The sequence below is a fragment of the Lepidochelys kempii genome, chromosome 1 (genome assembly GCF_965140285.1).
Source record: "Lepidochelys kempii isolate rLepKem1 chromosome 1, rLepKem1.hap1, whole genome shotgun sequence".
Taxonomy (NCBI): domain Eukaryota; kingdom Metazoa; phylum Chordata; order Testudines; family Cheloniidae; genus Lepidochelys; species Lepidochelys kempii.
Genome location: NC_136380.1, coordinates 197,345,824 through 197,363,036, shown reverse-complemented (window position 1 = coordinate 197,363,036; position 17,213 = coordinate 197,345,824). Strand labels below are relative to the sequence as shown.

The 17,213-nt window shown below is 45.6% G+C and overlaps 1 protein-coding gene across 6 annotated transcripts in view; it reads left to right on the top strand.

Annotated features, from left to right (window-relative positions):
• Nucleotides 1–6,952: 6,952 nt before the first annotated feature.
• The window catches only part of NXPE3 (neurexophilin and PC-esterase domain family member 3), a 32,975-nt gene continuing 22,714 nt past the window's right edge, over nucleotides 6,953–17,213 (top strand). Inside the window, exons 1-4 of one of the 6 annotated variants that reach the window (XM_073306687.2) lie at nucleotides 6,953–7,068; nucleotides 8,703–8,973; nucleotides 10,237–10,371; nucleotides 11,343–11,562. In XM_073306687.2, coding sequence (XP_073162788.1) covers nucleotides 11,470–11,562 — 93 coding nt within the window. In that variant the 5' untranslated portion in view covers nucleotides 6,953–7,068; nucleotides 8,703–8,973; nucleotides 10,237–10,371; nucleotides 11,343–11,469. Of the gene's footprint in view, nucleotides 7,069–8,702; nucleotides 8,974–10,170; nucleotides 10,372–11,342; nucleotides 11,563–11,602; nucleotides 11,718–17,213 lie in introns of those variants that run through there. The other 5 variants (XM_073306677.2, XM_073306698.2, XM_073306715.2 and 2 more) reach the window with 5 other exon arrangements.

Genomic DNA, 17,213 nt, shown 5'->3' with positions numbered 1-17,213 from the left:
TTTAGTTTGTACCTCAGTTTTGATTTTTAAATAAATTTGTACACTGATTGGATGTTTGAGCTTGGTGTTAAGTTTATACAAATGTCAGTCACGTTTTCTGTAGTGCCTTTAATCTGAAGCTCTAAGTGATTTACAAATATGAAAATCAATAAATCATAGTAGTCAGTAAGGTAGGTATTTTATGCTTGAATGCAGAGAGGTAAAGAGGTTAAGGGCCCACCTTACCACTGATGAAAATTGGAGCAGGACTGGGTCTTAAGTGACTTGCCTAAAGTTATGAATCAAATTGACAGTCATGATTTTTGGGGTCCTGACTCCCAGTCCCCTGCTTCAAACTCTGTTTTTCAGGTTGTCTTCTGATCAGATTAGGAGGGCTTGGAGGTGTTTTGCACAAAACCATGATTTCTGGGCAGAGGATACAACAAATTTGCTCCTCCATTTTTAGATCTTTTGCCTCACATTGTTGGTTGTCCCTGCACAATCTTCTTTCCTCACAAAGGACTAAGGCAATGGATGACATCCTGGGGGGGGAAAAAAGCAGAGCTTAAACAGTTGAAGCAAGTAGCTGTTAAGCTGAATTAATTTAGAAGTGCAGAGAGCTAAAGAGTCAAAGCAACATGAGACTTTGCTTTTTTCAAAGTGAATATAAGGTGTGAAAAGGCAATTGCACAGGGGGAAAGGGCAGTGGGATGGTTAGTGCCCAATCAAAATCCTGGGGCACACAGCCAAGATTTATTTGAAGTACATCGTACCACAGTTCTAGAAATATTTTTAATGAAAAAGAGCAAGATCAGCTCTGACTAGGTTGAAGAGCCAGACTGGCAGTTGAAAAATTATAGTTCCAGTGTGGAGTTTTCACTTAGTGCAGTTAAGGAACCATTTCTAAGCTTTAAGAGCGCTATACTTTGGGTGGCACATGAGCATTAGCAGAGAAGTGTCTCTTGATTCACTACTGCAGCCTTTAGTGACCAAGAACCTTCAGAGATGGGGATTTCAGTCCTCCTTGAGCTAGGGAGCACAAGGTCCAGGAATAAGAATCCTGCCAGGAAATAGAGATACAGAATTACAGGGTAAATTAATCCCCCTCCTGGTACTATAGAACTGCCAGGTGGCTGCCACACAATTAAAAAAAAAATTCTAAAGGTCATTTGGATTTTACCAAACCAGCCAACCCACCTCCTTCAAAATATTCTAGCAGCTCAGGACTGTGCAGAGCCATATAGAATTGCTTTGCTAAATTTACACCAGTTAAAGACCCAGCCCTTTTGTCAATCCTGATACTGAAAAAATGAGTATTGCTAAAGCCTTTGGGGGCCCCTGTTGGGTTCTTAGAATAAGTATGGGGTGAGTTTGAATGCCACCTTTAAGTAATGTGGCTTTAATACTACAAATGCTTAGTTCCAATATCAGTCATGTCCATGTTTTGACTTCCATGTTTATAGAGGTGAATGACCTTTTAATCTTCAGACACAGGAGGAAAACATAGGTATTACTATCTCAGAAACAATTCTATGACTACCCGCATGCAGAAAATCGCTGGTGTAATCTTTGTGGATAGCAATCTGTTCAAACTTGCTGACAGCAGTGGATTTCTTTTTCAAAGTCTCATTTAGAAAGCAGAAAAGTATCTGGTAAATAAACAGAAACCTGAGCTAGGTTGCAAATTTCCTTCTCATAGGCCTTCCTCTATAGGGAAGCTCACAGTGGTGCAATACACAGATGTAAGTACTGCTATGTAGCTAGAACAGTGCACATCTCTGTTTTGCTACTTCTGATAAACTGATTTAATCCTTCTCTTTCCATTCCTTACTTCCTACCTCTGCATTCTGTAAAGAATCCTGTGATGTAGTGTATGAAGGGGTTAAGGAACAGTTGTGAAACCATGTGACTCCACCCCTATGTTACAAGATGGCCTCCCCCCCAGTGGGTTCCATGGGTAAACACCAGCTTCATATATTGCTGATGCTGTTGTATGTATTGGAAAGAATTAATAATTTCAGGAAGGGTTAAAAGTATGAATGCAGAATAAAAGGTTTCTTCACAGGCAGTGTGACAGGGTTGGGACTCACCACTGCAGCACCTCCTGCTGGTACATCCAGGAATTAGCTCAGTCCACATGGAGCGCACTACATGGGTGGTATCCCATCCATCTTTTGCCCTCCGTTGGCATCTGGACCCACATTGCTTCCTTCTCTCACAGCCTATTCTTCAGGACACTGCTCTCCAGCAGTGCCCCCTAGTCCATGCTCACCCCCTTCCAGAGGGGCAGGGGTGTTAACAGCAGTCCTTTGACTTTGCCCCAGCAGCCAACCACACCCCCCAAAGTCTAACCCCTTTTGGCAGGGGTCTGGTGCAGTCCATGATAGCTACTCCTAACAGCCAGGTGTAAGTGCAAGCTGGGGGGGGAGACCCAGACCCACCCTCTATTCTGGGTCCCAACCCGGGGACCCTTTGGCAGCAGCCTTCCTGTCTGCCCTCCTTCTCTCCCTTTGTCCATCTCTCTCCTTGGGCTATTTCCCCTTTGCACCAGCTAGGCCCTTTCCTTGCAGCCTAGCAGGTACCAGGCTGGAGTTCCCTTCTGCTTCCCTGACCTAACCAGTACTGTATTGTTCCTAGTGCTAGTCTCCTCACACAGAAGACAGACTTTCACCCTCCAAAGGCCTGGCAGATGCCTTTATATAGGGCCTAGCCTGGCCCTGATTGGTTGCCTCTTGCTCAGCCATGATTGGCTCCCCACAGGCCCTCTCTGATGGGCTGATTGGCTGCCTGTCTGCACAGCTGCTCTGTCCTGCTGTAGCCCAATCTGGCCTGGGGGTGGGGCGAAAGGCCGAAGGGGGAGGAAAGGATAAAGGCTGTCACACCCAGCCCCCCCCCCCCGCCTCCGCCATGCTCCAGGTGGAGGAAGGAGCTTAAGTGGGAGCCAGATAACTCAAAAGGGTGCAGGCAGGGTAGGAGGATAGACTTCTCCCCAAAGCTCTTGAACAATGTCTGTCTTTTTGACCCGTTCTCTCAGGAATGAGGAAAGAATAGAGACATCCAGAGCCCCAAGCTGAGGGCAAGCCACCCATCAGGGTCCAGAGGTGGGCTGTAGACCCTTCCTATTATGAGGATGTGGGATTCTTTGTATCAGTTTGGACTTCATTAGGCTGGAAGGGGGTGAACCAAATTGGTAACCTGGCCTGAGGGCTGATTCGTCATCCACCTAAAGGCTGGCTGTCATGTTATCAGAGAAGATGCTGAAGAAAGGCACCAGGTAAAGTGGGGCCTGAATGTGGTGGACTGCCATTTCAGCACTATACAGAAACAAAAAGGCATCATTCACATGGCATGACCTCACAAGTACACTGTGTGTCAGGTCATGCTGTATGGGGGATAACGCTTTGTAGAGAAAAATGGTTAAACAGGACTCTATGTGCCCCATACATGTAAGGTCATGCCAGGAGGTGTGGGGGCAAGCTGGCAGGAGCAGAAAAACCTGTTCTTAAAAAAAAATCATAACTGCACCCTGGAACGGACACCAGCGGTAAGCCCAGCCTGCTATCATATGCCCCCTTTACAGGGATCAACCTCTGTCCATGAAAAAGCATGCAGGGAGAGGGAGTACTTCCATTGGTGCCCTGCACAAAACCAGGATCTGTGCAAGGAAAGATAGGAGAGTGTGTACATGTGTGTGAGGTGGGGAAGTTGTTAACATGCATCCTTACATACATGAGTTGCCCCAATCACTTATGTATTTGTACTGAGATAGCATCAAAAAGCCCTAATTAGGATCAAGGCCCTGTTGAGCATATCTGTACAAATACATAAAATACAGGCCTTGTCCTAACATGTTCACGATCTAGTGACTAGTCACATGAATAATAGTTGCAGGTTTGTGCTCTCTAACCTTTACGTCCTCACTAGGCACGAGACAGCCTCTTTATATGTCCTTTTTTTTTTGGAGAAAAACACATAATACATTCCTATAAATCTAATATTTTAGACAGTTCAGAATAAATTGATAAATGCTACATGAATGATCACTGGGTAGTGAGATGTCATAGTGACAGCAAGCATTGTGCTTTCGTGATATAATAGACTTTAATAAGTCATAAGAGTGGCCATAATGGGTCAGACAAGATGTCTATCTAGCTCAGTATCCAGGCTTCTGACAGTGGCAATCTAGTATCCAAAGGCTGAATCGGTAGAACAACTTTACAAAAGCAACATGGCTTGAAAGATGCTTAATATTGATCTTTTGTGTCTCTCCGTGATGAATCATCACATTAGCCCCATCCCTGATTTATACTTCTTGACCTCATCTGCTGTGAAATCCATGTCAAATCTTCCCGTAAATTCTCTTAGCTAAATCTCTAACACCAAACCTATAGAGAATCTAACAAGATTTAACCATAACAATAAGGATCTCTAATTTTGTGTAAAGTTCTATGTACAAGCAGGGCTTCCCAGAGGATTCGGGGGCCTGGGGTCTTCAGCAGCGGGGTCTCGTGGGGGCCCCTGAAAATGCTCCTGGGGGCCCCTGTGGGGCCTGGGGCAAATTGCCCCGTTTGCCCCCCGACTTCCGGGCAGCCCTGTGTACAACTCCATTGCTATATAATAATAATTAGATCCTAAGATAGAGAACAAAAATAGACCTCTTTTCAGATTAAATCAACATGTATCTCCTGTTCTACACCCCATTCCACATTTCATCATTTTTGGTGTGAGATCTTTCTTATCTGCATCAGCCTTCTGGTATTGCTACATCTTGCCAACTCTCCCTTTCAAAATTGAATCTCCATTCTCTGTTGTCTCTACCTTGTTTTTTATGGTTTAACTTTACTGCGAGCGTTGCTTCCCTCAGTTTATTCTGGTGTGGTTTCATATTGTAAGCTGAACATGCTCATTATAGGAACATGCTCATTATAGGAAAAAAAACAGGATGTGTGGAAATTAATAATAAAAATGCTTTCTTGGGTGGAGAAAGAAGTGTTTGTTTAAATTGCCACATCAACAGGAAATGGATGCTGAGGACAGCAGAACGGGGTCACCTGCATGTCCTCCAATGTAATATATGGCATCATGTGCCAGCCATGCCCCTCTGCTATGTACATTGGCCAAACTAGACAGTCCCTATGTAAAAGGATAAATAGACACAAATCAAATATTAGGAATGGCAATATACAAAAACCTGTAGGAGAACCGTTCAACCTCCCTGGACACACAATAGCAGATTTAAAGGTAGCAGCATCCTGCAGCAAAAAAACATCAGGACCAGACTTCAAAGAGAAACTGATGCATCCGATGAAGTGAGCTGTACCTCACAAAAGCTTATGCTCAAATAAATTGGTTAGTCTCTAAGGTGCCACAAGTACTCCTTTTCTTTTTGCTGAGCTTCAGTTCATTTGCAAATTTGACACCATCAGCTCAGGATTAAACAAAGACTGTGAATGGCTGGCCAACTACAAAAGCAGTTTCTCCTCCCTCGGTGTTCACACCTCAACTGCTAGAAGAGGGGCTCATCCTCCCTGATTGAACTAACCTTGTTATCCCTAGCCTGATTCTTGCTTGCATATTTATACTTGCCTCTGGAAATTTCTACTACATGCATCTGACGAAGTGGGTATTCACCCACGAAAGCTTATGCTCCAATACGTATGTTAGTCTATAAGGTGCCACCGGACTCTTTGCCACAACGGGTTGGTGGCTCTCAAATGTTCTCATATTGTGGTTCTCTTTTGTAATTCTCTCACAAGGCCAAATTTTCAAAAAGTGTTCAGCATTCTCAGTTGCAGTCAGATTTTCAGAAGAGTTTAGCTCTCATTTAGGCACCTAAATAAATGGCTGTTTTTAAAATAATTCCTCACATTGATTCTTATGGCCAAGTTTTCAAGTGTCAGAATGGCAGCTACTGAATGCTGAACAGTTTTGGAGAATCTGGCCTAAATTGTGAATGCTGAGAACCTGAAACTGTGGCTTTGAGCTCTTTCGAAAATCTGACCCAGAGACTTCAGCTCCTGCTTGGTTATTAAATGAAAAAATAATTGAATGAGACTACAAGGGAGATAGAAAAGTTAAAATTAACTTGCCTTAAGAGGATGGTTTTAGCTGTTTACTTACATTCCTCTCCTGTTATATATCTGGGTCCCTTATTTTCTATTCTAGCATGTAGGAATTCCTATTTACCAAATCTTCCTGCCTGAGTTACAGCCCCCTCCCCTCTCTCGAGGTCACTTTGAAAATTTGGAACTACAAGTGAGGATGTATGTTAGCTAAACGTCATAAGGATACCCAGTTTCTGTTGCATCTGCGTATTTCACTGTAGTTGAATTCACAGCACAGAAACTTATGGGAAAGAAATACACGAAGCAGCTCTGCAGGGTCCAGAAATGGGCTTGTTTTTATTCCTAGTTGAGATTGAAAGAAATCCGAAGGGACTAGAGGGCTGCACGTAGCGGCAGAGGTCAGTGTTGGATCTCTGGGCCAGCCTACGCTCTTGTGACAGAAACCGCTTCCCAGGGCCCCTGAAAAGCGCTTGGTGTGGCTGTTGGAGACCCCTTGAAGGAAGGGCAGCCGCAGCCAGCACTAGAAGCCAGGGGCTATGAAGAATGCAATGTAGCGGAAAGGGGACGTCCCGTGCAGGACGCAAGTGGAGGGGGACAGGTGCACGAAGCCGAGGGGAGACGATGCCAGGGTAGAGGCAGCCATAGCGAGCCCAGAGGCAGCGTGCGCACGCCTCCCTGGAAAACGACTACAGCCAGGCCCGTGCAACGCGCAGGAGCTGTCGGCGCCGTGCGCGGGGGAGGCGGAGCGAGGCGGGCGGGTGGGAGGCCGCTGCTGTGCAGGAGGGGCGCGCCGGGCTCTGCCCAAGCTGCAGGGGGGCTGCGTGGTGCGGTGTAATAGGGGATAGGTGGGGGCAGGGCTGCTGACGCGCTTTCCGCAGCCGCCTCCTTCCCAGGGTCAGTCCCGCCCAGTTCCCGCCTCCGGCCGGCGCCAGCCAGTGTTTGTTCCGCCGCGCGGGGGCCGGGCGCGGGCCGTGGAGCGCTGGGAGTCGGGCGGGGACGGCGCTGGCTGGGACCCCTGGAGCCGGTGAGCGAGCGGAGCACGGGTCCAGCGCAGCCTCCCCTTGCGGCGGAGGCTCTAGGAAGTCCCCCCCCCCCCCGGGCGTGCTGGGAGGGGGGATGTAGAGGTGGCTTCAGGGCTTCGGCGGACTGGGCTAGTGGGGTTCAGGGGGGCTGGTGTTGGGCCTGGCGGGCCGTCGTGGGGGAGACTGCCTGGTACTGGGGAGACTAGCGCTGGGCTGGCGGGGGCTGGAGTGGGGTTTAGGAGAGGTGGGGAGACAAGGGGTGACAGTGGGTGAGCTGGTAGGGTGCATGATGAGGTACCAGGGTGCTGGAGAGAGTGGGGTTTGTGCAGGGCCAGATTAACCTTTTGTGGGCCTGGCGCCAAACATATTTGTGGGCCCCCATTGAGGCAGTGGAGCATGGTGCGGGGAGGTCAGCCCCCAGACCGAGGGGCCAGCCAAAGGCAAAGGGGCATGGCAAGGGCGGCCCCGCTCTGCCCAGCCCAGTGTGAGGGCACTATTTCCAACTGGCAGTTGCCAGATGCACAGTGGCCCTGTGATGCCAGCATGCCCCTTCCCCTCGGGGGGACAGGCCCATGCCACAGACCCCCTGCCCAACACCCCTGGACTTCCTATGACTAGAGCCCCCCTGGACCCACTATGTCCAGTGCTCCCCCAGAAATGTACAGCACCCTGCACAACACCTCCCCTGCCTACAGCCCCACCACAACTGCCCAGCACAGAACCCCTATATTGCCCCAATACACACATCTTCCTTGCCCCCTCACAGCCCAGCACCCCCCCCCCCCCCACTCCCGAGACCCCATGCCCTGCCTCCTGGCTGCATTCCCCTTCCCCACTGGGAGGTGACTGTGTCTGCTGGGCTGAGCAGGCAGCGCAGCCAGGGCTGGTCCCAGGGCCAGGAATTGCTCCGTCCCTTCAGGAGTGGTGTGATCAGCCGGCCAAGGCCTGCCCTGGCCGGGCTCCCTCAAGATGCACTTGCCTGGAGGGGCCCAGCCCAGCCAAGCCCCCCCCCCCCCCCCCCAGCTTCCCCAGGCTGAGATTGGCCAGGCTTCTGCACCAGTCCCAGGCAGTTCATCTCCGAGGAGACAGGTGGGGCCCCACAGGTCTGGAGCCAGAGGTGCACTGGGATCCTGCCAGGGGGCAGTGAGGAGCATGGGGGTGGGCCAGGGGAGTAGAGGAGCCCTCTGCCAGCAGGCAGGCCGAGAGGAGCAAGTGGTAGGCAGGGGAAGGATCGGGGTCTCGGGGTACAGTGCAAGTGGAGTAGGCTGGGGCCCCTTCTGAGCCTGGGCCCGGCTCCAAAGAGCCACTGATGCCATTGTAAACCTGGCACTGGGTCTGTGAGGTTGGAGTGTGTGTCTAGGGTCTGGGTCTGTATCCACTTCTGCAGTTCAGCTCTTGCTCAGCTCAGACTTGCCATTTATAAGCCTATGCGTTTTAGCAGGTGCACTTGAGTGCCTGTCAGTTTCATCCCAGTTTCCTCTGCAAGGTGCTTCCAGCTACTGCAGATGTTGAAATTTACTTGCAGCCTCTTGAAGGGTTTTATTCTGTGTGCAAATGAGGAAACCTATCAGCACACAAGATGTACGCAAATCCGCCTGTGTATCCTTATAGCAATGAATTTATATGCTTGCTCCAGGAATGATGAGTGGGATAAAAAAGAAGATAAATCTTGAAGCCCTAATTAAATTGGTAGCAGCAGTGGCTCCTTCTTCCAGTTCACACCCACTGCACATATGGACCGTGTCCTTATAAAATGAGATTAGACACTAGCTGAGTCATATTTGTGAAAGCTGTCATGCTTCCCTGAAAAAAAGCTCATTGCAAGGAACCAAAATGTGGGCTCTTTAACGACTGGAAGTGGGTACTTCTTCATCCATCAGAATGTTGGAAATATCCTCTTTTCCATGGTATAATAATGCATTTGTTTCTATCCCTCTAATGGCAAAAGACATGGGACCTTAAGCATGTCTTTATGCATAGAAAAGCCATCATTGGCCCAGGGTTGAACGTTAACTGTATTGGACCTCAAATGGCGATAACTTGGGTCGGGGGGAGAAGAGTCTAGTCAGAATTTGTTGGGAGGACATTTCTCTAGGAGACTCTTTTTTTTTAAAAGCAGTCCATTAAAGTTTCTCAGATGGTTGGGATGGAAGAATACACTCAAAGGTGCATGATAAATACATTGAATCATAAATCTCTTATCAATTTATTGTATGACTGTCATTTGTGTTTGCCTGCCATTTCAATTATACTAGTATGTGTATTATACCTTTGTATTTTTAAAAAAGATTTCAGGATCAAAGCAATCAAGTGTCTCTTTGTTTTGTTTAGAAAATATATAGAAAGCATCCTTCAGGAATGTTGCACAATATTTACTTTTAAACAAATTATGGGGTGTAGCTTGGAGTCTTTTTTGCCCATGTCCATTTAAATTGCTTTTTGTTACTGCACTGAAAGCATGTCAGAGTGCAGAGAGCAGGTGCTGTAATTTGATTTAAATATGCAAACCAGATTTTCTTGTTGCTGTAAAAACAGTGCAATTATTGTATTGTACTGCAGTTGACTCTTGAGCTCTGGTTTTTCAGATTACTGTAAAGATAGTTCTAACAAAGCTGCAGCTTTTTGTATGTTCAGTCATTAAAACTTTATTAAATCCTTTTTTTTAAATGGATACTTTGCCCTGGCAGTCATAGTTCATCAATCAAAAATATAGTGTGATCTCTGTAATCTCTTTGGAAAGCAGTTGAAGTATAATCTGGATAGGAGTGCTTGTAAAGCAATTCCATGTGCATTCTATTTTATTATTACAGAATATTACCGATATAATCAGGAATCTTTTATTCTGTGTGCATGTAGTGACTTATTTAAAAACCGTAACTGTACAGCTGTTATCCAGTTTAGCATGCAATCTTCAATTTAAGCATCCTTCACTTAAATTTTTAACAAATAGTCTGACTTCTCAATCAAAGTTGATCTAATCATATAACTCTATTGAGATACTTTGTGGTTGTTTATACTAGTCAAATTGCACTGAGAATATTTTATTTTAAGAAGCTAATGTCTTTTGACTCCTCTTTTTTTAATGACTACTCTCTGTTTTCAAGTGTCAAGTTGCACTACAGGAATGGTGAACTTGTATGCAAAAATGACTCCCAAAATTAACCCCAAAGGAGGAAGAATGATGTAAAACTGAGGATGCGTCAGGCTGTGAGCATTTTGTCAACAATTGTGGATAAATCCCTGCCCCTATAACATTTTTGAAAAAATCTAACAACATTGAGGAAGCTCTTTACATTTCATAAAAGGTAAGTGTCTATGTTGTTTAACCTTAAAAGAACTATTATAAAAGAAATATTCATAGTAATTGGTTATAAAAATAATCCTCCCTGATCTTCAGTGCACCCCTTAAACATCTTTCTATCTTTTTTCATGTCCCTGTGAATGGAGACTGTCTCTCTCATATAGAAACTTAAAAGATGGTGCAGCTTAACATAAAAAAAAATGGTGTACTTTGTTTCATAAATTTTCAGTTAATGCTAAGACAAGAAGTTGTGATTAATACAGATGACACTTGTCTAATTATCAGCTTTTATAGTTGCCTTTATGTTTGGGGAAAAACTAACTTGCATAGTTTGTATGGGGAAATATGTAGGTTCCGATCCTGGACTCTGGCAGAGTTGGGGGGAATTTTGTTTGAAAATAGATGAAAGATTGGAGCAGCAGTCTGTCTTGGTCAGTCTGTCCCGGATTTGAAGAAGACTAGTAATCATTTGGTGCCCCAATCTGAGATACCTTTAAAGGAGCCTGATTTTCAGAAAGTGCTGAACACCTGCCCTGTGCAAATCAGGTCCTATGAAGGTGTCTCAGATTTGACATCTAGAAATGGAGATAACCTAAGTCACCAGTCACTGCTGAAATTTTGGCCCCTTTGGGATCGATTGTGGCTGTGGAGTCAACCTACATTATGAGTACAATTTCTATTGTTAGTTACAGGCAAGAGATCGTGCAACGCTCTTCCATGGGTGATGCTATTAAGTATAGGTGGCCATGTTTGATTTTATGGTAAGATGGTGAGTCTAAACACTGAAGGGCGTAACTTAGTAATGTAACTGTGAGTATTGTCTAGGTAAAATAATAGTGCCATAAAAATATATTATCTAGTCTATTTTTCCCTTTCTCCTTGGTTCAGCGTTTAGACATTCCTAATTCAATGTTAAACCCAACACTCTCGAATACGTCTAGGGACTTAGTAAAATCCTTGTAAATGCATTCACAGGAAGAGACTAATGAAGTAGAAGTCAACTGAATCTCTTGTGTAATACTGAAACACGATGACATTGGTGCCTGTGGGATATGGAAATCATGACAGCAACTAACATGGTTGAGAAAGACATGAGTGGACAATGTGGCCCAGTTTCTGTAGACTACAGGTTTTCTGCATGAGCCTAGCAGTGCTGGCTGTTCTGGTGTTGGTACACAACTTCCATCAGTTTGAGGTGAGTCAAGCAGTTTTCTTTAACAGTGGAAGAGGTTGAGTAACAGTCTTCCTGTTTAGCTTATGCCGCCCGGGGAGAATTCTGTGGGACTGCATGCTGCAAAAAACGCCACTTCTCCCTGCAGAATTCCTGTGCTTCCCTGCAGAAAACAGCAGGTAAGCAAAGGGAAACTGTGTGGGGAACGGGAAAAGATCACGGGTGCAGTTTTTTGGTAGGGATTGCCCCCCTAAACAGAAGCGAGCCATATCTCCGCTCCACTGACTTTGCAGCTGAATGCCGCCTCCTGGGTCCTAGTGCCAGTCGAGCTCCCGTTTTGTGTGCTGGGAGCCTTCCTGTTTTCTGTTAAACAGTGAGTGCTGGCTGTGGGGGTGGGGGAAATGAGGCAGTGGGGAAGGAAGGGGGGGTGGAATAGGGGAGGGGAATGTGGGAGTGAAAGGAGGAGCATGGGGCAGTGCGGGAGAGCGATGAGATGGGGAAGAAAACGGGATAGGGGAATCGTGGGGTGAAGCAGGAGCCCGGCATGTGGTGTCCCCTTGGCAGGAGCTGGGGTTTCCCCATTAACGCATCAAACCCTCACCCTGACAAGCCCTATCTGCCTACATCTGGACCCCCGATCAGCCCCCCTTCACCCAGACCCCCACCCCACTGAGGCCCAACCAGCTGCACCTGGACCCCCACCCCATCAAGCGCACTCACCCAGCACCCAGACCTCCCCACTGAGCCCCCGGCACCCAACCCCCCCGCTGAACCCCATCTCCTCACACCCAGACACCCCCCCGCCCCGCTGAGCCCCAGCCACCTACACCTGGATCCCCTTAAGAGTCCCATTGCCCCTGCACCCGGAACTCCCAATGAGCCCCTGTGCATCCAGATCCCCCACTGAGCTGCCTGCACCCAGATTGCCCCACACTAAGCCCCTCCACACTTGGATCCTGCTGGGCTGAGCCTGCCCACCAACACCTGGTGTGCCTGGTGCAGAGGGTCAGGATCCTGGGGTGTTTCTGGGTGAGACCCAGCCCTTGCACTGTGTCAGGGTTGGCTGCAGCCTCGCTGTCGAGTCCCTGTACCAGGGGAGGTGGGGGTTTAGGGTGATCTCCCACTTCAGTGCAACCGGTGGCTTGTGCTCCCCACTGCTATGCTGGAGCCACATTTATTTATTGACCAATAAAATTTGTAGAATTTTAACATATTGTGCGCATAATTTTTATTTTTTTGGCACAGTATTTTTAAATTTTTGGTGCAGAATTCCCTGAGGAGTAGTAATATGTTTTGACTATGGCTTAACTGTAGTTGATATACAATTTCTCTTCCCCAAATCTGTGTTTGGACTAAATAAAAGAGGCAAATTATACTTTCAAACCACATTAACCTATAACACTTTAAATAACTGGTTTAATTAACATTATTTCGTTTAGTTTACAATACTACCTGAATTACCTTTATGTATCAACTTCCTGCTGTGGTGCTTTCCTATCTGCCAGCTCTTATTGTTTATCACTTTGCCACTAAGCTCTTCCTGTAGTATCCGTACTTCCGCTTTGACCTTCTGTGTAAATTGGTCCCCACTAAACGATAATGTGTCCATTTCCTGTTGCACTGCTCATTCTTCATGTGTTATATATAGGTCTTGTACATACATTTTCTCTGGCTTTACATGTGCTAACGCTCTCTTATCAGAGTGTTGTCCACGTCTTTGTGTGTGTGTGTGTGTGTGACCGATGCCCCAAAAAGTCCTTGTGTAGCTCATACTAAAATCATATTACCAGTGAAAGTTTGTGTTTTGCTTTGTTCTTGTTTAAGGTAGCTCTTAGAGGTCAATGGGACAGTGGTTGGTCTACTCTTCTGTTTACATCCTAATCTCCTTTCATCCAGAATTGCTTCATAATAATGTTTATCAGTTATATCCAGCAAGTTCAGTCCATCTCATCCCCTCTTTCTCCCATCCTCCATTGTTCCATACACAGCTATCTAGATATATTAATTTCACAGAATAGAACTGCTACAACAAAGGGGTTTGTGTGTGTGTGTGAGGGATAGAAAATATTAATCTCCCAGCAATTTGAAATTTAGGATTCTGGCGCCTAAGAGAAATGAAATTTTTATATTAAATAACTGTTAGCCAGGTATAATTGGAAATGCTTATTCAACTTTTATTCAATCTGTTGAATATGTAGTACTCTTCTCAAGAAGACTGAACAGCATCTTGCAATAAATGTTTGCTATATTTCTGAAGTTATATGTTCATTTTGTTTTACATCAGAATTTTTGTGTTGCAAACATTTTGTTGCTTGCCAGCTTGGTGAATGCTTTTGAGCATCAAATATTGGGACACATTTTGTTACATATGGGGAATAAAAACAGCATCATAAAAAGTTTTTAAAATATTCCAGCTTTGAAAGTCAGCACATATTAAGGCTGTCTCTGAGCAGACACATTTAAAGTTTCTGGCCATGGAGGCTGCACTGCCTTTCATAGTTAGATACTGTGCAGCCTAATCTTGACTCTCAAGAAGGCAGATGTCTTCCTGTTTTCATAGATATTTGGATGATTGCATTTGGCAACTTCCCCACAAACGGCTGCAAAAATCAAGAGCAAGCCTTTCGGCTTTCATTCTGTGGATTCCATTGTCTTCTACTAAGCACTGCATATTTGTGTGCAGTGACACACCTTTAAGAAGGGCTCTTAGAAATTAACACAGTTTCAGTTGATTGTGCTAAAGCCAAATCTTGTTGGGGAGATACACTAACAGCTGTTTCTAAATGCTGAATACATCTAATTCAAGTATTATCTTTAAATGGACAGTTAGTACCCAGTCTGACATTGAGTAGGACACCATAGGTTTCCTTTGCTGATCTTCGCAACTAGTTCTGTTATCTACCAAATAGGAATTTGACATCATAACTGATTTTTACAACATAGTGGGTTAGGCAGACTGTCTCGGGAGCGTCAAGTACCTTTCCTATGGCATTTGCTCGTAGTGAAAACTGGTGATCCGTCTTTGTTCCTTCTTTTCGTTTCCTGTTGCTATCTCTTACCGATTTTTCATTTACAGTAGGATATTGGGCTATTCTTGTCTCTGGCAACACATTTAATTTTTTATTACTTGTCCTAGAAATATATGCTCTGACTCTTATTTTTGGGGATTCAAATTCACAAATACATTTTGGGGGGAGGTATGTTCTCATATATATACCACATTGTATAAATCCCACATTCCCCAGCCAAGTTATATGTTGCTATTAAATCACTCCAATGTCAGATACATTCAAAAGGTTCTGATTCTGTTATTGTCCTTGACTTCTCTAAATGCATCTGCTGCAACATTGTTTCTTTTTGGGGGGCATAGCCCTACAGTCAGTTTAGCACAGGTTTATATGTTGATATTCTTCAAATGAATAATGCTCTCAGAAAAGATCTGGTTTGAGAGAGCTTTTAGAGAATCAGAGGTAGTCAGAATGCAGTTTATTCTGGAAGTCTCCTTTCCTACTGATTACTGTTTAAAATGTGGATGCAGATGCAAACCACTTATTGTTTAATAGTCTAGTGCTAAGAAATGTCACTTCTCTTTGAACTCTTTCAGCTAGCTTTTTAGCTTCAGTTAAGACCTCGAGCTGCCCATTAAGTGTTTTGATAGACTAAGGCTGAGCTGCTCCCATATTGAGATCCATATTGGTTAAGTGCTGCATTATAGTAACAGATGTGGTGTGGTTCTTGAAGATAAAACAGAATGAAAGAATATTCTTAACTGTCTTCTGTGGAGCATTAGGTTGTTGCATCAAAGAGGTGACTTGTTTATAGAAAGCAAACAAATATTTTCATACCAAATGTTACGTGGACCAACAGAGCCACTTCAGGATTGGTTAGGAATGTCCTTGGGTGCCCCACTATGTGTGGATATCTCCCAATTTTCTGTGTGTGTATGACAGAGGTGGGTAAAGCCTGTGGGACTGTCCTGCCTGGCCCCTGAACTCCCGGCCCCTCCACCGCAGTCTCAGCTTGCTGCGCGGGCAGCACACCTTGCACCCACCCACCTCCCAGGCTTTCAGGGGGCAGTCAGGGGACAGGGAGCGGTTGGATGGGGCAGAGATTTGGGGAGGGCATCGGGGGGTCCCAGGAGAGGGCGGTGAGGGGACAAGGAGCAGGGCGGGTTGGATGGGTCAGGGGTTCTGAGGGGGGCAGTTGGGGTGGAGGGGGGGCGGGAAGTGGGAGGGGATGGATAGGGGGCTGGAGCCAGGCTGTTTTGGGAGGCACAGCTTTCCCTACCCAGCCCTCCATACCGTTTTGCAACCCTGATGTGGCCCTCGAGCCAAAAAGTTTGCCCACCCCTGTTTTATGAGAACACCTTTTGTAATGCCTTCCTGTTATATATTGCTTTCCTCAATGACCATCTGTGCTTCTCCGTCATTTGATCTGTTAGACCAGGTGTTGTATCTGTATGAATTAGATTGTGAAAGTTTTGACACAGGGATTCTGCAATATGTTCTCGATTAAGTCAAGTTCACCTGGGCATTCTATATAAATTAGAAACAAACCTTCCTAAGCTTGTTGAAAAAGATTTTTATGGAGAATAGGGAGTGGGGGGCAGAATGCTTCTGCAGGGATGAGAGACGACTGATTCCTTTTGGTAAACCTGATTCATTGGTATGTGGAGTGAGACAGAGCTGAAAACATAACAAGATAACTACATTAACATTCCTTTTTCATAGCTGGTGCAAATGCCAGGGAAAGAGAATGGCTATCCCCACTCAGCTAATGGTTGTTTTAGGGACATCTAATGCTGCTACTTTGTGGTGTGGTGAGGAGAGGAAAAAATAAGCATTTGAGTCTTCAGTGTGGTCAGTTCAGGTTGCCTGCCTTTGAAGAGCTTTTGCAGCAGAGGAGGAAAATTTTCCCTGGGGATACTGATATACTCTTGAGTCAGACTGGAGTTTCTTTGAAAGAAGTGTCCAACAAACCTGAAGTCTAAAAGTAGTGACTTAAAACCCGTGAGGTAAGGCATCCAGGACACTGCACACTAGAGGCTTATGGTGGTCCTTGGTGAACAAGGATAACATGCCTTTCTTCTGTGTTCAGAATTCTCAGCTTTAAAGCATAGTGCACTGATTGTTACCTCAGGCTGACTAATGCCAGCATGTGTCTGCAAAACTTAACAAATACCTTATGTAGTATTGTTGGCATACAGGAGGCTCAGTTGGCTGTACAGACGGTGCTTGTGTGCTGCAGCTCTTCTTTGTTACAATAGAAATGTCACCTGAATAGTCACACAGCCACCTTAGCAGATAAGCAAGAGTGTAGGCAGGGCTGAAAGCCCCATGTGTAGATCAGGTCACAGTGTTTCTGGTTGGGATTTCTCTCTAGGGATGCTAAAATGACACTGTGCAATGAGGCCATACCTAAGCTTAAGGAGTTCTGCTGTCATTCCAGTGATTCAGAGCTGAAATCCCTTTGAAAAATCCAAAATAGCTTCCTCAGCCCTATAAGCAGAATGTTTGGTGTGGAATCAGGTTTTCTATTTCATGGAGAGAGATATTAAAACAGAGTTTTGTCTTGCCCATTTGGAGATAAATGTGTACTTGACCTAACTACTTCCAGTGATCTGGAGAATCAAAGCCAGAATCTTTACCATACTGCTGGGGCCATTGTACCATTTG